Source organism: Macadamia integrifolia, chromosome 14, assembly GCF_013358625.1.
Source record: "Macadamia integrifolia cultivar HAES 741 chromosome 14, SCU_Mint_v3, whole genome shotgun sequence".
NCBI lineage: Eukaryota > Viridiplantae > Streptophyta > Magnoliopsida > Proteales > Proteaceae > Macadamia > Macadamia integrifolia.
This window is the reverse complement of record NC_056570.1, coordinates 4,843,128-4,865,287: the sequence shown is the minus strand read 5'-3', so window position 1 is coordinate 4,865,287 and position 22,160 is coordinate 4,843,128. Positions and strand designations below refer to the sequence as shown.

Genomic DNA, 22,160 nt, shown 5'->3' with positions numbered 1-22,160 from the left:
GCTAAAAAAAATTCTATGATCTTAAGAGAAGAAAAGAAACAAGGTAAATATGGCTGAAGGATGAGTAACGTGAAATAGCAACTCGCTACTAAAACTGACCTACTGTCTAAATTGGTACAACTTCACTATCGTCATCAACATTTGCCGTGGAAATGAGCAGCACGGCATATTTGACAACAGCTACTTAAACAGACCTACAGTCTAAATTGGTACAACCTCACTATCTTCATCAACATTTGCTGTGGAAATGAGCAGCACAGCATAATTGACAACAGCGACATGAAGGTAACTACACCCTACAGAATACTAGCAGTGAGGCAGTCACACATGAGTCTCAGTTTCAATCCATTAAAACAGTGAGAAATCAAGATTCTTGTTCATGATGGAGCAGTTGATGTAGAAAAATTGAACAATTAGTTGGATAAAAAAGAGCATACCCACTACACGAGGCTCCCACCACTGCGGGATGTGGGGAGGGTCATAATGAACGCAACCTTACCCCCACTTGGCAGAGAGGCTGTTTCCTTACTTGAATCGGTGACCACTTGGTCACAAATCACAATGGAGCAACCTTACCACTGCAGCAAGAACTGGATAGCTGTAGTACTGGCAGTTGACAGACCCCCCACCCTCCCCCCCCCCAAAAAAAAAAAAAAAAAAAAACCTCTCAAATGAACACTGATTCTTTGTCCCAAGCTCAGGTGAAGGCAAGGGGAAATGAAAGCAAAAAAGGAAAAGAAAAGGCCCTCTCTTTGGAAAATAAGCTGGACTGAACCCAAAACCTTCTGGCTCAAATATAGATCTCTATCCAATCGAAATATAATACATTCCAGATTTCATAGTTTGATGTGTTAGTGAAACTAAATGCTTTTACCCCATTTCCTTGATAAAATTTATTGCAGGAAAACTGCACAAGGCAGGTAAGATTCTGGTAAAAAGGTGTCATACAGCACATTAAAGTAACACATGTATGATGCACTAGGCTAAAACTTTTCATACACCCAAAGAGATACTGTCTCTTTGAGTACTACATTTTATTTCCAGTCCAGAACATCATTTTCGGAGAACAAACATCAGCTTAAAGAGGATACCTCTTACTCTCAGCCATTGGTTGTGGTAATATATGCAATACAGCAGCATTATCTCCAACTTCGGTCGTATCCCCTGAAAGATAACAGCCATCAAGTTAGAGATAATGAATGTCATGGCAAAGAGAATGAATAAATGAAGTGAAAAATTCAGTTAAAATAACAAGTGTTCAGAATTTAAGAATATGAAAACAGGGTTTCCTTCTCAAATCTCTAAGTACATCAAGCAACTCTTCACTATTGATACAAACCAATTATTATTTGAATAAAAGCCACATAAAACAAAAAGACGGCATAAATGTTTTTCACAGCCCACATAGGAAGGGCTTCCTTGATGCCTCACCTTACTCTGTCATGTGGAATGACGATGTGGCAATTCTGACCATTGAATATATTATACATGGTATGGAGTTCTCGAACTAGTTTTGCCGTTGCTCTGATACCACTTAAGTAATATTGTAATTGAAGACTCAAAACAGTACCAAAACAGAATCTGTTCTAAGAGAATAGAATCCAGAATAGGGAGAATAATGATAAGACAAATCAGGTGGTCAGATTGGACCAGAACTCCAATTGAGTTCTATTCTAAGGGTAAGGAAACCTTGCTGAAACTTTCAGGCTAATCTGTTGGGTGGATCTGAAATTATGGATCAAACCTAGTTGCAATAGGATAGGGGTATAACGGTTAAATCACAGCTCAAAAATAAACTCAGGAAAACAGAATTATGATGGCCACTCGATTCTGATTATAAAAGACATCAATAGAAGCAGTAAATTGGTTCAACAATCAGATTGGTGGTATTGGCCGAAATTGAATTCTCAATTATACCCAGATCAGCAGAACTGATCAAGGTCAAATTATGGTCGAAGTTCTTTTCTATGGTGAAGAACAACCCTTCAAAAATTGAGGATGATCTGATGGCCAGATTCCGTCAAATTAATTTCAAGTCAAAAAAGACTGCATACGAATTCCAGATCAGAATATGAATTGCAGTAAAATAGAAGAAAACTAACTTGATTAACGGAGGAGAAGGAGGAGGAAGAAGATGAAAAAGGATAAAGAAGAACACCTGGGCACTCCAAAAAAAAAATTTATAAAATTTATATGTATAATAATCCAAAATGAGATTTACCTTTTTCTTAAAACCGAAAAAAGATAAAAAGATGTCCCCCTCTTCTTCTTCTTCTTGAGCATTACCAATAATATTTATGCCTTGGATTTCATATGTATTTATATGTATAGATTATTTACTATTCTATTGTATACTGCTATTATTTATTATTAAATCGATAATTGATATTTTATATGAGACCAAAAAAAAAAAAAAAAAAGAAGATCCCCTCTACACAGATGCAGAAAGCCTTAGCTACTTGTACTAAAAAACAAGGGCCTTTGCTGTTAGTCCACAGTTACAGTCTCCTTCTGTCCCCCACCCCCCCATCACTTAAAGCTCCCGTTTTGTCCTTCTGTAGGAAAAGGCTGAGCAATCAACAGTTCAAAGCAATACCATTGATGCAGTCGAGATCAGATCGGCATAGATAAAGATATATCACAATTAGAGATTCTCTTTCTATACATCTAACAGTCATATCATCCTCCGTTCTTTGCTAGCTGGTCCCATCGCAAGAAGCAGTCAGGATGCAGAGACACAGAGTAAGGACCCCTATACTGTACTTTGCCTCAGTGAGAGACCACCACCTGTACTATACCAAGGCATAGGGCCTTCTAGTCAACCGGCGTGAGCACCCAGGCTTTACACCACAAGGTGGTTGGAAGGATCAAATACCAACCAGCCTTGTCAAACACAAGGTGCCTTGATCAAACACGGGGGATCTCCATGCAAGGAAGAGAACAGCAGCAGCTTGAATTTTGGTTATTAAAATCATTGTCAAGAATGAGCCCATTATTTTCTTTTATTGACAATTAAAAGAAAGAGTTTGAGATGGAGTTGGCTTGGGAGATCCCCAGATGACTCCACATTACACAGCACAATCACTTTTAAAGTCTAAATAGCCTTTGTTGACTTTAAGAGTGATGTAGACTCTAAAAAACGTTTAGAAAAAAAAAAAAAGGACTACTTAAAAGCAAAGAAACTAAACCAAATTGAACCATAACTTACAATGACCCAAGACAAGCCAATTGCTTCACCAAGGTCTAAATAAAAACAATTAACATTGAGAAATAACTTTAAAACAACAACAAACTCAGCCTTATGCGAGGTCAGCTACATGGACCTGAGCAAATACCAAAAAAAAAAAAAAAAAAAAAAAAAAAAAAAAAAAAAAAAAAAGAACACGCAACAACACCACTACTCGGCAATATGGATCCTATCCCTCCAAACAGTTCTATTCGAGATCATATTAGGATCAAGACCTAAACTATGCATGTCTTTCCTCACTACATCTCCTAGGGTTATTTTCGGCCTGCCCCGAGTTCTTTTATTTCCTTCAACTCAAATCAGATCACTCCTCCATATTGGTGCATCCCAAGCAAGGACTAAGTATTGGTATCAGTCGGCCAAAATTAAGATACATATCGGAGGATATCGTATCGGAGATATGCTAAGATACGCTAAAGATACGCACATAAATGGATAGGAAACACTTTTTTATACACTTTTGCATAAAAAATTAATTAAAAAAAGCTATTGATAACATGTATTATGCATAAACATTAAATTGAGGGTATCGCAAATCCTTGTTCCCAACCTTGATTTCCATTTTAGTTATAGAGAGAAATATGGCTGGCAGCAACTTTGGAACAAAAACCCCTCAAAAAATCCTATTTTTCTGAAAAATGATCCATCTTGGCCATTATATGATTGTAGCGCACTGTATCGATACGTATCGTACCATATTGGTATGTATTGACCGATACATACCGATAAATACTGATATGCACCGATATGTAATTATGTATCGATACATAACGAAACGTACATTTCACCCCGATTTTAGATTTTCCATAGAGTATCGTTACATATCGGTACGTATCAGTGCGTATTGGTGCTCGTATCAGTGTGTATCGATGTGTATCGGTATGTATCGTAGGATACATATCGATATGAAAGGATTTTAAAAATTCCATGTATCGTATCGGTAAGGGCCGATACAAATACATATCGGCCAATACAGTACGATACGTATCGATACTTAAAACCATGATCCCAAGGTCTCCATTGAACATGACCATGTCACCTTAGATGACTTTCTCAGAGCATATCATGTCTTTAGTTTTGCCGCACATCCATCTCAACATCCTTACCTTTACTACACAATTTATCTATATGCGCTTCTTAATTGTTCAACATTCTGCCTCATACATCATAAGACAGTCGTACAAGAGTTATAGAATTTTCTTTTAATCTTTATAGGAATAAATTGATCACACAACACTCCTAACACACCTCTCCATTTCATTCAACCCAATTTAATTCTCTGTGAAACGTCATCCTCTATATCACCTTCTTTAGTTATGATTGAACCCAGATATCGAAAACAATCACTTTACGGTATCTACCTCCTCAATTTTCACCATTTCATTATCCATCTTAGTGTCACTAAAGTTACATACCATATACTCGGTCTTTGTTTTTCTTATCTTATAATCTCTAGATTCCAAGCCATAACTCCAACTTAGTCGTTGTTTTTGTCTCATCCACAAAAACTATATCATTAACAAAAAGCATACACCACGAAACCTCCTCTTCAATGAACCTAGTTAAATCATCCAAGATAAGCCGAATAAGTAAGGTCTTAAAGTTGATCCTTGATAACTCAATTATGATTGAGAATTCATTACCTTGATCTCCCACAGTTTCACCATGCCGTAATTCATATTTTTAATCATTCCACACACTTACTCAACACCTTTCTCTTCTCTAGTACATACCAGATGGAGATCCTTTTGCAAAATTGAAATCTTTCCATGAGCCTTCTCAATAAGTAAATAGCTTATGTCATGGATCTACTTGGCATCAAACCAAATTGGTTCTCTGAGATAGTAGTTTCTCTTCTCAGGTGAGCTTCAATATAACCTTCTCCCATTACTTCATAGTATGACTTATTAGTATTGGGACCTCATCTGGGCCAAGTGTCCTGCCTACTTTCATCTTTTTTAAGGCTTCTTTAACTTCAAACACCATAATCCTTCAAATATATCTATGGTGTGTGGCGTCTTTATAAGTAATCTAATCTTTTGGGCCACTATTACTCAAAATGTCTCCATTCGAAAGGCCATAAAAATACTTTTACCATCTCTGCATAATGTCCTTATCCCTTACTAGCACTCTATCATCATCACTTTTAATACATCTTCCATAGTAAAAATCTCTACTCTTCCTTTACCTCATTTTATCTATCTTAAGATATCTTTTTCTCCTTCTTTTGTGCTCAGATGGCTATAGAGATCTTTATACTTATTTTCCTATACATATATGGGGACAAAATAGTTAAGTTTGGCTGAGGATGAATGTTTTGGACTACTGTATTTTTCATGCTCACATTTAGTGCCATGTAACTTACCCATTATTTATTCTAGACATATTTCGTATTCCATATTTGACTTTCTATTAAAAAAATTATGACAAAGGTAGAGAATTTTGTTAGAGAATATGTACTAAGGGCAGTTTGGGAACTAGTTATGTTCCTTGTTTTCTAATATTGTAATTCTTCTTTTCCCTTTAACCTCCCTAGTGAGGTGTATGTAACTCTATGTAATATATTAGTGAAGCAATATATGTGTTAGAGAGATTATTCTCTCAACATAACATTCTACCCATTATTTCTCTCCTTCCTCTTCTTCTCCAACCCTATTCTCCCATCACTTCTTCTTCTCTCTTGCTTTCTTGGTCTCTCACAATGTTTGCAGTATAACTTGGTATCAGAGTGCACAGTCTTGGTTTGAGAGTCGAATTACAAGTTTTTCCCTTTCATTTCCTCTCTTTGGAACCCTAGGTTACAAAAGGGTTCCAAGGAAGAGATCATTATGTGAAAATCTTGCAAAAATCATGAGATGAGCTTGAAAGAAGGTCAAAGCAAACCCAAGAAGAGATTTCATATGAAAAAATAGAAGGTTGGAGCTGTTTGGAGTTCACAACAACAAAAACAAGGTTTCCAATGGCTACTGCTAGCTCTCTCTCTCTCTCTCACATCCGATAACTATTGAAGTGTTAGAGATTATGCTCTAAGGGTAGTTTGGGAACTAGTCATGTCACTAGTTATATTATATTGTAATTCTTATTTTTCCCTTTTTACCTCCCTAGGGAGGTGTATACAATTACTTGTAATCTATTAGTGAAGTAATATATATATTTATGTGTGTGTGTGTGTGTGTGTGTGTTTGAGAGGCAATACTCTCACACACACATTCTATGTTACACACGTGCCCTAATCCGGTAAAATTTGAACTTTTGTGATAGGTCTAAGGCCTAAGGTGGAAAGCACCAATGGGTTCTAGTTTGTGGCAGGCCATTGCAAAAAGGGGAGGATTGACCCTACTTGCCCGTGCATTTCATGTCTGTCCCACTGGAGAGGATTCAAGCCTTCCAACCCTAAGCAATAAGTGATCTAGCACCTCCCCACTCGAGTCCCTGCACATAGTGGGAATTGTCGGAAGACCTCGCACGCACCCTAGGGCAACCCCCGGGGGGTGGCCACAAGTGGACAGTAGACGGTCAAGGCACATCACTGATGTGGACACCGGAAGCAGCAGGGCTGAATCCGATGGCCCTTGTGGTGCTGAAATGGCTTCGATGCCCGTGGGCTCTGCTACTTGTATCGTGGCCAGCCCCGACTAACCTCCCACACTACCTTGCACCGTTCCCCATAACTTGTACACCCTATGAGTCTAAGGAGATGGACCCTCGTGTCCCAAACGATGACTTAACCTATATGAGTTCCAGACAAGTGCCCAACCAAACAGACCCTAAGGTCCTCACTTACTATAAATAAGAGAAGTGAGTTCATTTCTCACTTCTCACTTGTCCAAAACGTGGGAGAGGCAGAGAAGAGAGGAGAAAGGAAGAACCAGAAGAAGAAGAAGGAAGAGAAGGTGGGTGAGCTCCTGGCTTCGCACTTGGTTGCCAATTGTTGCCGGAGGTAAGTACTACCTTCCCCAAAACCCCATATCTTTCATTTTTTAGCTTTTACCCTTGAGCAAGTTGGGGAAATGCCGAGTTGGAGGGGTGAGCCTTGGCCCTAGTGCTTTCCAACCATTAAGATAGTGTGCAATGCACTCCCCCGTGTGTTTTCCCAACTCAAACCAAGCCGTATGAGCTCCGACAACATTTTTTACCAAATGTGGAGTTAGGGTTTCAACCGTTCGGTTGCCGTATCTCCCAAACGACTTAGTGAAAAGTTTATTTCTTCAGTTTAAATAAGAGGTGGGAAGACCCCCTACAACCTTCACGGAGCAAATCCCGGCAATCAGGCCAAAGCTGGCAAACCCCCAAAATGGTGGCACATTTCTGGGTTTACCACTGAAAATAGCCACCAAAGGTGACTTATTTCCGATGAACCAGGAGCTCTTAATGAGCTTCTGCCCAAGCCACTAGAAACAACAATCCTGTTTCCAGTGACTCAGGCCTTGTTTCCAGTGCCTGTTTCTGGTGAACAGTTTTGGACTGTCAAAATGGATTGTTCCCATGTCTTCTGGGGCAGACCTTATGGGTCCCCCTTAGGTGTTTCCAACACTTGTTGACACCCGCTTACCCTTGTACCTAGGACAGACACAAGCATAGAATGGTGAGGCCTAACGTGATTTGATATCGGGTTTACAATTTGGAATCTCACCTGTCCGACCGACAACTGAGGTGAGTGGTGGTTGACTTTGTTTTTCGGAGTGTTTAATATTATAGAACTGTGTACATGTTATAGCAATCTTGTGTAGATATTCTAAATTCTAGAATGATTTATATGAATTATATAACATATCGTGATGTATTTGAATTGTATAATATATATGAATTTGGAACTGTATATATGTTGTGAAATGTGTGACAGAATCCGGTGTGGCCAAGGTGGTTCTGTTACCATGATCGCCATGTGGATGATTTCATCATGCACTAGGTGCACATTAGAGTTAGCTATAGTTGTGGATACCTTTGTGGCGAAAAAGGTAATTCCGGTATCGTGTACTCCACAACTATACTTGGATAGGGTGCACTTTGTGGCCGATGGTAATTCTAGTATCGCGTATCCCATACTTAACTGCTTGTTGCTAGATAGGCTTGGTCATGGATGCAATGTGGGCGATGGTGGATTCCGGTATCATATTCCATACTACCTGTATCCTTATGCAAGGCATGTAGTATTTATGGTTAGGTTATGATTCCCTATGCTATGTCCCCTTGCCAACAGTGGGTAAGGTGTTGGATAACACAGCTATGTTACGTTCAATGAACCTTTTCGGAATGCCACTTCTGCGGTATGATGTAATTGTTATGGGAGGCGAAAACTAGTCCGGCGTGGCCAATAGTAATTCTGGTGCCGCAACTTCTAGGAGGGGGTTATCAGGGGTTTATTGGGTGACAGATGGTCACATTCTGGGACCGGCAGGTTCCTAATCACGACTAGGGTTTGTATCGTTAGGAGACCGATGTGTGAGTTCCGGGATCAGGGATACAACCTAATGCGTCATAGTAGCATGAACCCAACTTAATTATATGTAAGGTGGTTTAGTATAAAATGAATTGCATCACTCGCATCATGGATTATGTGTTTATTCTTACATCATTCGCATCATGGACTATGTGTATATGCTTACATGAACCCCACTCCTCACTGAGCTAGTTGGAGTTCACCCCACATATATGTTGCTTTAGATGACGATGCAGGTATTGTAGTGTCACTAGGCAGTGAGACTTCTTCCTCTATGCCCGAGTACAGAGTCGGTGACTAGTGGACACCGAAAGCTGAGGAGCATGACCCCAACTGTGCCTGTGATACCTGTGCATATGCAACACCGTGAGCCGGGTGGTAGTCTGCTATCATTTTGATACTGTATTATTGGATGGTATTCTTTTTTGGAGTTATTATATGTACGTCATGAATAAATGTACTCTTGTTATGTAATATACTAACATTAGATGTTATCCCCACTTAATTTTATGATTCCACTATTATACTCTGATTATGCTGTAATTATTATTTTGTTTGGTGATGTGTGATTGTGATGGTTAAGGTATTGCTATCAGAGATCCTGGTAGAGATGTAAGGCGGGTAAACATCTTACTCACACCGTTGGTATCCTAGTACTGGGAGCGTGGTGTGATAGTTTGGTATCAGAGCGAGATGCTCTGCCTTAACTCACAATCTACACGGACTTTCAAATTTTGGGGATTAGGATAAAAATAAAAACCTCAAGACAATCAATCATAATAATCCACAAAGTAGGAGATAAACATAGGTGTAAAAGCCGTTTCATTGATAAAGAACTTGAATACATAAGCTTTTACATAATTTTCCAAATAAAAATTTAAACGCAGGGAAATCCTAAACTAAACTCCTAACAAGCTCATAACTGACATAAAGTAAAGATAGGAGATAGAAGTCCATAAAGTAAACCTAGAACATCATAACTAGAAAGTAAAGCCTGCTATGCAAGAAAGCAAGTAAACAGGAAATCCTAAGGCTAATGGGGCACTCTAAGGCCACTACTCCTTACGAGATGCTGGGGGTTGGTCTTGTGCTCTTGGTTGTGCCATGGGAACCCCGAAGTAGAGAGCCATGTCCTGCAGTTGTTGCTCCATAGCTGCGACCCAACCATCAAGGAGGCAGTAGCTCCGGTCCACATTCTCAAGGAGGTTGTCCATCCTCCTAAGAATGTTGCTAGTGGCATTCAGACGCTCCATCACATCATTCAGTCCATACTCTATACCCCCGTGGTCCCCTAGAGGAAGAGGCCACAAAAGTCCCCATTGTTCTCAGAGGTGGGGGCGGAAAGACCCTGGCAGTGGGAGGAATGACATTATCCTGACCTCCAGGTTCATCCCCTAGCTTGCCCTCGACATCCATGGGCTGCTGGTTGTCCTCCTCAGTTACCTCGTTGAGGTCTATGGTCATCTTCTTAAAGGACTTCTGATTGAAGTTGGATCATATCAAACCCCAAGGCCTCCTCCTCAAAATTTACCCACAAGTGGTCAAAGACAGTGGTCACAGCTTGCCATAACAAAGATTTCCAGCCCGATGATCCTCAGCCTTCACCACCATGTTGCACATAATATAGGGAAGGTTGAGTTGAACTCCCATGTAAGCATAGTAACATAAGCCTACAGTATGGAGGCCTCGTCATAATGACCCCCAGTAGGTAGGATGTTCATCTGAACAATCCTGCAAATGACCTTGGGAGTAGGGTTCTGGAAGTCGTAGGAAGGAGTCCTGGGAGGAAAATAGGCTAGCTTCCCGGCATTTAACACCCTCAGAATATTCCCCAGTTCAGCCATGTTGAAGGAGATGTCAATCCCTTCACCCTCAATATGATGCGCATATTTTCGGTGCCACGGTTCTCACACCTGAGGTTGCAGTATAAGTACCTCAAAAGCCTGGGGTAGTAAAGCCTGTCCGGCTTCAAGATGCGATACCAGCCTAATGCATCGAACCTCTAGAGGATACAGAACCGATGAAAGTCCCTCACACGGACATACTTTCCAGGGTCGACATTCTTGTCCTCGAAAGCATCCTAACTACATTGTTGCAAGAGAACAAGCACCTAGGGTTTTGAATATCAAAACTTAGGTTAGAGAATGAAAATCCAACAAAAATCAAAATTTCTAGGTTAGAATCGAAGAAAAACTCACCATAGTCGATTGTGCGGCGAAGATCAGATGCAAAAACGTGTGAAAAAGAGTTCCATTAGCTGTTTCCTCTCTTGCTCCACAGAAAAGAATAGGGTTTTGTAAGGGAAGAATGAGCCACTCTATTTATCGTGCTTTGGAGGTCACCGGAAATAAGGCACCAGAAACATTGGGCAGGATCCAATGGGGCATTTCCGGTGGGAATTTTTATAGAGTTAAGCCCCTGTTTGTGTCACCGGAAACAACAGACCTGTTTCCGGTGGACATTCTAATGAGACTTTGATTTTTATTTTTATTTTAATTGTACATGTGCTACTATGTTGTGTTCCTATGTGGGTCCCTTATGCATAATCAATGGTATGACATGCTTATTGCGTATGTGTTGGCTAATGGGAATTCCTTAACAGGAATTATGTCGCATTGGAATACCCGATCGAACTTAAATTCGTCCCCTCCCGCTTCCCCTACTCGGAACAAAGGCAGGCCACCCAATATATCTTTGCCCCCACCAATTCTCACTGCACAAGATGTTGCCACAATAATGGCCAACATGATGCAGGGGATGAAATAGAGAGGCACAATTTATGGCCGCAATTGATAACCGGATCCAGGCTGCTATGGAAGCCAGGAATGCACCTCCTGCATCTCCCACTCCCCTGGTGCTAGCTCCTGTACATGCTAGCCTAGCTACCCCGCCCACACCTGATGGGCCACAGGGCAAGTGAATGTGTGGATCGACCTTACAAAGATGATGGAGAAATTATAAAGGTTCTAGCCTCCGCATTTCCCTAATTCGAGCCAGGATCAACTTCTACCATCAAAGTGGATCCAGGGCATGGAGAAGGTCTCTACGGTAACGAGTTGTACGGATCAATAGAAAATATTGTGTGTGGGCTATCAGCTCCAAAATGAGGCGGACACTTGGTGGAGGTCCACTGAGCCTATTCAGAGGGCTACCAATCCCAATCCCTATCCCACTTGGGCGGATTTCAAGGAGACATTCTTTGGGAACTACTTCCCCGAGAGTTTCAGAGATAGAAGAGAGAGTGAATTCTCGACTTTAGCGCAGGGATCCAGATCTGTATTGGAGTACCAATAGAGGTACAAGGAGATGTACTACTTTTCTCCTAAACACATTAAGAATGATAAGGCTAAGGCCAAGAAGTTTGAGAAGGGGCTTAGGCCCAGTATCATTTCGACAATTGTTGGGCTTAAATTGCAAATTACGCTGAAGACGTGCAAGTGGCTAAGTTGATTGAGGACCGGCATCGGGATAACTTTACTGCACAGCAAGGTATGGGAAAGAGACCAATGGAGTCAACGGAGTCTAAGGGAACTAGTAAGGTTTTCAAGGGACCATATCTCAGCCCAACTCCAGTTCAGTTCAGAAAGCCAAAGGCAAGTCAGACTTCCCAATCTTCCCGATCCAGCAATGTGCCTCAATCAGTGGGGTCAAACCCTCGATGCTTTCATTGTGATCAGCCAGGCCACTTGGCTAGGACATACCCTCATCGTCCGCTAGTTGATGCACCATACACACTACCCCCTGGACCACAACAGACTTACTCAGCCAATCGACCAGTGCAATCACAACATGGCTTCAAGTCTCAGGGACATGTGTTTGCTATGATAGCAGAGGATGCAGAGGCTCCTCCAGGTGTGGTGACAGGTACCCTGTTGATTTCATTATTGCATGCACTTGTATTGTTCGACTCTTGAGCATCTCGTTTATTTGTATCGCAGATATTCACTAGCAAGATGGAGATTCCACCCAAGAGCTTAACTCAATGCCTAGCAGTTAGTACACCCACAGGAAGTGTGGTGAGTCTGAATTCAATATATGAGTATTGTCCGGTAACTGTTAGTGGACATGACTTGATTGCACACTTAATCGAGTTAGACATGACTGACTTTGATGTGATTCTAGGGATGGATTGGTTGTCCGCTTACAGAGCTAGTGTACTATTTACTTGTCAGAGGCTAGTTGGGAAGCTTATCTATTTTTCTTTGACTCGTCCTAATATTACTTATGCAGTGGAGGGTGGTGAGTCAGTTTATGTATGCCCCAAATAGTGGGCCCTTGCATGCTATCTACCGCATCCTTAGGTACTTGAAGTCCTCCCTAGGGAAAGGATTGCTCTATGCCAAGCATAACCACATGAGGATAGATTGCTACTTTGATGTTGATTAGGCTGGTTCAGATTCTAACAAAAGATCTACATCAGGCTATTGCACATTTGTGGGTGGTAACTAGGTCACATGGAGGAGCAAAACACAACCTGTGGTGGATCGATCTAGTGCAGAGGCAGAGTTCAAAGCTATGGCTCATGGAGTGTGTGAACTCCTCTGGTTGAGAAGGCTAGTCCAAGAGTTGGGATTTGATACTGAGGCACCCATGAAACTTTATTGTGACCACAAGGCTGCCATAAGTATAGCCCAAAACCCTGTGCACCTACTGCACCATGACAGGACAAAGCACATAGAGGTGGATAGACATTTAATCAAAGAGAAAATTGATTCTGGTTACATATGTACACCTTTAGTGAGGACAAGAGATCAGCTGGCTGTTATCTTCACAAGGGGGCTCATCCTTCACCAGTTCACTACTCTGTTGTCCAAGCTGGGAACGTATGATATTTATTCTCTAGCTTGAGGGGGAATGTTAGAGATTATATACTAAGGGTAGTTTGGAAACTAGTTATATTACTTTTTATTATATTGTAATTCTTATTTTTCCCTTTGACCTCCCTAGGGACGTGTATGTAATTCCATGTAATATATTAGTGAAGCAATATATGTGTTAGAGAGATTATTCTCTCAGCACAACATTTCTACCCATTATCTCACTCATTCTTCCTCTTCTTCTCCAAACCTCTTTCTCCCATCACTTCTTCTTCTTCTCTTTTGCTCTATTGGTCTCTCACAAACTTTGCATTTTAAGTAATCCATGGTCTTAGAATTTGCATGCTTCTAAGTCACTCCTAAATGTTTGATTTCAAATAAATATTTTTCCTTTTTCTGTATTCAGGGGGTGGGAGTACAAAAGTATCCAACTTTTAACTGTTTATTACAACTAAATTTTTTAAGTTGCATTTTCCCCCAACAACATGAGCTATTACTTTTCTCGATTAGGGTAGTATTGAGTAAAAATTGTCTTAGGCTTTGATATTCTCATCTACTTTGATTAGTACAAGTGGTGTATAAATAAGATCACTGAACACTTACAAACTGCAAGAATGGTAAGCTCATGATATGTTTCTTGTTCCATCACTTTGCTGGTTTCAACGTCAAATTATTCAAACAAGTGGGAATTGAAAAAAAAAGTCACATTCCCTTTTCCATTTTATTTTATTTCTCCCCATGAATTTTTGAGTTCCAACAAAATATTTCTTCCTCCTTCAGTTCTTTCTTCTTCCTTCACACACACACACAATGATGGAAGCTTGGAGAGAAAGGGAGAGATGCATTTGTCCAACTGATTCAGGTACGGTAAAGAGCCCCTCTAACTTCAACCCAACAATTAAAATTCGATTCTTCATGCGATGACACCCTCATTAACCAGGAGCCTCCTTGGGGAAAGAACTCATAACAATAACAGTAACAACGAGTCAACGACAACGACAACAATGATAATGATAATGATAAGGACAATGATGATCATAATGACAACAAAAACAATCATTCGAACCTCCACAATTAAGTACTTCATCAAAAGACTATCCTTAAATGCATAATATGCAAACCCGAAGCTTCTCGTCCTCATACATAAGCATGGCAGTATGGACTACCAAACAAGCACATGCAAAACAGTAACACAATGAACAGTGCATGCCCGTACTGCAATCATTTGATTAGAGTAAATATTAAGGTTCAGGAAATGTTTCTCACCATGAGATGCTGAAAAAGGAATGCTGTATTTCATCTGTATGAAATGACATAGTTCTTGATCAAGCATCCAAACAGAAACATTTCCCAGAGAATCTCCAATATACCTGCATTCATTTGATATTACCTTATCACACTATGATGATTCCAATACTCCCCTATACTTCTGTTAAATCACCTAATGAAGTTGATGTGGCCAGAGATACACATAAACTTACACATAGAGACTCTGTTGGAGGACTGTGAAAGAGGTAATTTCTTCTTCAAAAATATGTACATAAGATAATTGCTTCGTGTATATGTCCCATACCTAAAATACAATAATCGCAAAATCAAAACTCAGAATAATGGGAAAGAAAAAATCAAGAATTCAGAAGTAATCTTCAAATACAAATATCTTCTATTACGAGCATTGTCAGAATATACAAAAAACTATTGAAATTCTCTCATGGCAATGCTCAAGTGTGAACACCCTTGTCTGGTGTACACTTATTCCAATCCGACTGTACTTTGGGGGTTCCCATGGTAAGAGGGTTCCAACAGGAGAACAGCTCTAAGATATTAACTTCCAGTTACGTTTTCCATTTTCGCTGCTCTCTCCACCCCCCCCCCAACCATTTTCCTTTTTGCGTTGCTAACTCCACCAGACAACGAAAATATTAGAATGCACAAACACAAAGGCATGCATGCATTCGAACACTCACTTCCTTTATTTGTGTTTACATGGGCTTTCTCATGAAATGAAGGGAGAAATACACACAACATCAGAAAACCGAGAGCAATAGTGATTGGCTTATTAATATGACTTACCTCAATGTGGTTTTGGGCAGTTACATTCAGAAGGATGCGTTGGTTCTCAAGAAACTGCAAAATCAGAGACAATGGAAAATTTTAGACAATTGAAATATGAAGAAACCAAGAAGGAAAGAGAAAACAAACATTAGGAGATATTGATCCAATCTTTCATTGTCTCAACAAAGAGAAGTGCCACAGAAAGGATTTTGAAACCAATTAATGATTCCCAGGACTAATTACGATGGAACAAGCTACAATCAAACAGTCAGAAAACCTGTAAAAACTTGCTCGGAACTGCATCATTAGACTCCAGTAAAGCTTGAGTGTTATCTTGTCCAAGTAGTTTGATTCGGCCATCTCTACAAAAATAATTAGTCAGAACCATTTTTCCAGGCATAGATGTTTCCGTCAGGATACAAACCAACAGAAGTAAAAAGATCTCATTGACATGATTGGTCACCAGTCATCACAATACAACAATGCTAGAAGAAACTTAGATATGCCGAAAAGAAACTAATGAGATAATCATGTAAACAGAGCTGCAAAAGTATATACCAATTGAGGAGTGAAAGTCCAAGGTGGCAATGTCGAACTACCAACCTTACATGGATTCAAACAAGTCAAGGCTTGCCAACATATAAGAATCCTTACGCAAGTGTAATGGGACAAGTGTAAAAAATAAATTGCACCCAGTGGAAGCAGGTTGGTTCACAGAATGCCAAAACCCTGAATCAGGCTGGGATTAGCCAATCCATAATCTCGAACAGGGAAATCCACAGGTTAGTGAGTTGGGCGCTTCTATTCTTGAACCCACCCACCCACAAATCTACTCCTTTCTCCCTCTTCCAGGTAAGAGGTTGAGCAACAAGAATTTACTGGACTTGGGGACTGGATTGCCACTGCCAATTCTGACATCACACGTCAATTCAGCTAATACTTGCCTGGATGAGCCGAGTTTGGGTACAACAAGCAGGCTTGGTCAATTGAGTGATGGAAGTAATGTTTGAAATCTTGTCTCGTTTTGTTGGCTTCAAAACCACCAAAATACCCAAATTTCAGCGAGATATCATCGAGTTCTTTTTTTTTTTTTTTTTTTTATATATCAAATTTTTGCTTCGGCAGTCAAATGGCCATATTATGATCTAAAACTCGGTGGGAAACTTGTTTTAAGATAATTAAACAAATTTAGAACTTCACTTTGCAAAGAAAGTAACACATGGTGGTGTTAGAGTTGCACCCTTGTTTGGCAATAACTGTCAAATTGTTCTGTATACATTATGTAATATTGCCTATTCTACACATTATTTTACTATTATAAGACAAGTATGATAGTAAAACAAGTAAATAATGCCATGAAGAAACATAATATTGATTAATTTATCCTTCTCCTAATCAGACTGGGATTCCTTAATGTTGACCAATGCCACACTTGAATGTAATGTGATCCTTTTACCCTTCTCCTAGTCAAACTGGGGATTCCTTAATACATTCCTGATCCGATCATTGGATCCGGCTAAAACTTTCTGCAAGGACTTCCTTCACTAATAGGAGAACTCGACTTGAATTTCAGGCCCATCTGTTCGCCGGATTTTCTTATATGAAAATCCTTCCAAAATCTACTTGCTTGTATGACAATACTTGGCCAACACAGCCACTATGATCCCAAATCCCTAAAAGCATGTTGACCATTTTGGATCCAATTTTAGTCAAAGTTAGCCCAATCCTATCTGAACCCTATTCAGACTTTCATTGGTAACTTTTGGGCCCCAACCCAACTCAAACCAACATGGGTGCAACACAAAGTTGCAGATTAAAACCTGCCAACCCCCGCATGGACTTTTCAAGTTATGGATTGGCTAAACCAAATCATATTGGTTTATCCGAGGTTTAGGAATCAATCATTATCCTAACTAATCCGATAATACACAGGCCCAGCCAGCTGACCCATTGCCACCTCTTAGCAAAACACCACAAGTGAGATTCAGGGATTTGTGAATTAGTCACATTCAAGAGAAAGTCAAAAGCACACATACTTTGTCATTCTAACTCTGGAGAAATTCAACCGGTATGGTAAAATTGAAATTGAGTTTTCATATGCGTTGTGTAATTAACTATTTCTCATGGGAAATTCTCCCATATATAATGTCAAGATTTATTATACTTTTCGCTGTGAGCAGGAAAATGCAAATTATGTAAGCAATCACATTTTGATTATTAAAGAGGAGAAATGAATGGTATCCAAATTAAGTGAGCAATCACAAGTAGCTGGTGGGTAGAAGGTACTTACTTTGTAGAAATTGCAAGTATTTTTTGAATCGAGTCATAAGCCAATAATGTGGATCCAGCTGGGATCCCATAGTGAAAAACTAGGCGGGGATTTATGTCATCAGCCATCAGGTCTCAAACCATTCCGATTTCCTACAGGCTGCAACAGAAAACAGTTGCAAGACAACTACCTCAGATATGAGTAGAATTTTGTAGTGAGAGGCAATTATACAAAACTAATTATTATACAGATTAAATTTTGAGTAATATGGATTCCATCCATTGCTTCAAAATGGATTTTGAGTAGCATAGTGGTAGTGCATAGTGGTAGTGCGTTCGCTTCGTCAGCTAAAGGCCGCGAGTTCGATCCTCGCCGGGAGCTTTAGTTTAAATCGATGAAATTCTTAGAAGCAGGCCTATCCCCAAAACATCAAGTGGTTTACAGGAGGAAAAGAAAAAATATTTCTGACGAACCAGGCATTTTCCTCTTTTACATTTTTTTTTCCAGATATTTATTTATTAAGTTGCCGGTCGTTTCAGTATATAGCAGACACTCAGCACCGATTCAAGGGTTTTGAATTTTGATCCAAAATTCCAAATAACACCCAGTACCCCACTTTATGGCCCCACGAGCCAGGCTACCTCTCACATACTTTGGGCCAGCCTTATTGCAGATAGAATAGCCTAGTATCCTCAATTTTGTTGTACTTAGCGGGAGTTCTACAGTTCTACCCAGTTAAAAGACCCTACATCATGTGGAAGTGATCATGTGTTATGATTTAAAAATTTCAGATGTCATCGACTACACGTGGCTATACAGCAGATTGACACGAGGACTATTCTTAATTAACTTTTGCAAAAGTAAAAGTAGCCCGGGCCCGTCCCATGGCTACGCCAAGACATTCCATTGGCCCTTCATAATTTTATATATCCTGTGTCCTTTTATTCAGGAATCTGCTTCTGGGCAGGTAACACACTATGCCACTATTTAAAGCTTTTATGATTTTACGACCACTAGTCTACATTCACTTACCCCCCGTCACAAGGAATTCTATGTTGGTCGGTGGTGTGGCCCTAATGTGGTCTTTCAACGACTGAAGGCGAAAGCCGTACGAGTTGATTATCTAATTTAAAGAACAAAAATCCGGTAAGGCTTCTCTAATTGTATTCGATACTTATCCAATGGTTCAACCAGAATGTAATACTTACCAAGAAAAAAACAGAATGTAATAGGATAATGCTAAATAAGTGAGAAATCCGATACCCTCGGTATTAATTCTTAAATTTTTGGTGGACCCAATCATACGTGACCATTTAGGATTCGACAGGCTGAGATGTTGGGGGCGGAAGAAACGGGAGCGTCCAATGTTGATTAAGGAATCGTTTGGGAAACAGAATCTGATTTTTATTTATTCAATTTCAAAAATTAATTAACTGCTAACTCAAATCAATTAGCTACCGAATTTGTTCGTTGGATTGGAATCGGAAAAGCTTCCTATAGATGTAAAGAAGTTCGTATCTTATCTATCTATTCTCAACCCTGGAACTTTCTAGCCGCCAAATCACTGTCTATTCTACATTTCTACCTCAAGAGACTTACTTCGAATGAAATATTGAAATTCTAACAAAAAAAAAAAAAAGAAGAATGAAGGATTGAAATTCTACCAAAAGAAGAACGAAAGATTGAAAGATTCACAGAGCTAGAATGGCAGATTAATCTTCTTTCAAGAGAAAGACCAAAGAAGATGCAGAAATCAAACTCAAACAACATCTTTTAGAAGATCCTAATATTTTAGCATTACGCGATCATTACTCTTCCAATGAATAAAAAGTTAAGAAAAACAAATGAAATTAATGAAGATTGGAAGAATAATACAATTAGATCGATCGGTTGCTTACCTTGAAAGCCTTTTCCACGAACTTTTTGACGAACATCTTAAGAGCACGAGTAACGCCTACAGAGTACAGATCTCACACTTTGGGAAGCAGATTGAAGAGGATCGAAGATCGAGAATCGAAATTACACAATAGAAATCTCAAATCGATCTGAAGTCGACGGCCGTGACTGTTGAGAAGGAACGAACTCTGCCTGAAAACGAAGTGAAACGGTTGCTGGTTGCGGTTTTTATTTAAAGATGAAGAAGACGAATGAGAGGATTCTCAGTGACGAACTGTTGGACAAGTGGCATCTCTGATTGGGTGATGGGGACACAGAGATGTAAGAAAGGGTCATTCAGAACAGGAATCAGCGAACAACGACGAAAAGCAAAGAAGTAGAGCTATAAGGCAAGCAACTGAGAGTCACACTCGATTGCCAAATGAAATCACACCACATGGATTTATAGTTTTCTCTGAGTTGGACCCACTTAGGAAAGTTGCTACTTGAAAAAGACGCTTCTGTTCGGTCATAGTCTCGTAGACTCAGGTGTTGATTATTGACTTTAGCTTAACACTCAAAATTACACCTACATCTATAAATAACTACACCTATGCCATCTAGCCGTTTCCTAACTTAAACTAACGCAACCAGCCCAAGACATCACATCTGCAGCGATTTGAACGGCTGGGATCTAAGCTGATTAGTAAGTCCCACATCCGAAAAAAGGTGGGTCCGCTGTGACGGCATATCTGGCCGTTCTAAAAGCTCGTGGCTGACGCTGCTCGTATCCTGGATGAATCATCCATAAAATACGGGCCCATCAGACCGGCTAGATGAGAATTGAGAACCAAGATTTTGGATCCATCATGGCATCATCCATCAAGAGACGAAACTGTAACCAAACATGAAACATGGGTGGACAAGGCTTTTACGTTTTGCCCTACCACCGACAATTTGACTTTTCTTTCTTGGCGGTAAAATTAAAAGAAGGGTTTGCTATTCTAAACCGATGGTCCTACCAAAAAAAAAAACTACACGAATAACAATTACCAAAAAAGAAAAAAAATCTACATCAATAGCATTGGAAGCAATTCCAGCACTAACAATCATATGGCTAAAGTGGAAGTATTTGGTGTGGTCCAAACTGTATGGACATACTGTCCATGTCGTTTTCGGAAAGCACAAGATAACTCTAAATTATCTATTTTTATGATTTTTCAATCTAAATCGTATTTTCCATTCAAAATTAAGAGAGCATAGTATTGTTTTGAATATTGACATATATATATAGGTATTTGATTAAATTAGACTTGAAAATTTGATACATAACTAATCTAAAATATCTCTAAGTCATATTTTCTCTATCCAACCGTTGGAATATACACATCATATGTCTATGTGGCAAAATACATCCCTTGTGAAGTTAAGGGCAATGACATACATTTCATTATGATAATAATTCACCTTCTATTTGTTTCAAAAAAATTAAATCTATTTATAAACAATGATCCTAGAAAAGCAAGAGGTGAAATGTGGGTTAGATGACTATAATGGGCCACTAAAATTTAACATATGACATATTAAACAAAGGCGATGACATGTCTCTGGCATTGTAATAGCAACAGCTTTCCCTATAAAATCCTGTTGATCTGTAAGAACTGTTTTTGGTGTTCGGCCAGACATAGCTTTTAAAAATGTTTCGAATAACCATACAAAAGTATCTGTTGTTTCATCCAAAAGCAAAGCAGCACCAAAAAATACAGTTTGTCTGTGATGGTTTACACCAACAAATGGAGCAAATGGTCGACCATACTTGTTTGTTTTATATGTTGCATCAAAACAAACAACGTCACCAAATCTCATGTAGTCTTGGATTGCCCTTCCATCAACCCAAAAAAAAATTATCATTTTTTCTTCTTGGTCAATTTGCATACTATGAAAGAACATTGGATCTTCTAAATGCTTATTTTCTAAATACTCCAATAGAGTATGAATATCTCCGCCTTTAAGATCCTTCGTACGCTTGGTACGCAAAAGATTTTTGTAGTCTAATTTTATGAATTGAAGACTTTCATGCCCTCCAGCTTCCTCACATAAAAAGTCATATCCCTCAGTAGGTGAGATCCCAGAATTATCTAAAGTTGCAATTTTAATCGCTTGTGCAAGTTCGATAACACTCTGTGACCTAAGCAAAAATGCTTTTGATTCAATTACAAGAGAATGATTGTGCCCTAATTCAATTTCACTAACCGACCATACCTCATCTTTTGTAAGTGTTACCACCATACGTGTTTTACAACCAATTCTTGTAATGGCACGACGCTTTCTTAGATTAAGAGTCTGACGATCAAATTGTCGAAACCCTTCTTTTGAACAAACAAATTTTCTTTGGCGTATAACACCTTTCCGTGTTTTTTCTAATTTGCCTTTTTGGATGCTAAAACCAAATTTTTG

At 39.5% G+C, this 22,160-nt stretch overlaps 1 protein-coding gene across 1 annotated transcript in view; it reads right to left on the bottom strand.

Moving 5' to 3' along the window:
* The window catches only part of LOC122061708, a 103,406-nt gene that overhangs the window by 81,085 nt on the left and 161 nt on the right, over nt 1–22,160 (bottom strand). Inside the window, 9 exon segments of the mRNA XM_042625126.1 lie at nt 1,092–1,164; nt 14,771–14,874; nt 14,986–15,077; nt 15,578–15,631; nt 15,837–15,921; nt 17,850–17,959; nt 17,961–17,987; nt 19,727–19,782; nt 21,305–22,143. Of these exon segments, the coding sequence (XP_042481060.1) occupies nt 1,092–1,164; nt 14,771–14,874; nt 14,986–15,077; nt 15,578–15,631; nt 15,837–15,921; nt 17,850–17,959; nt 17,961–17,987; nt 19,727–19,782; nt 21,305–22,143 (1,440 nt within the window).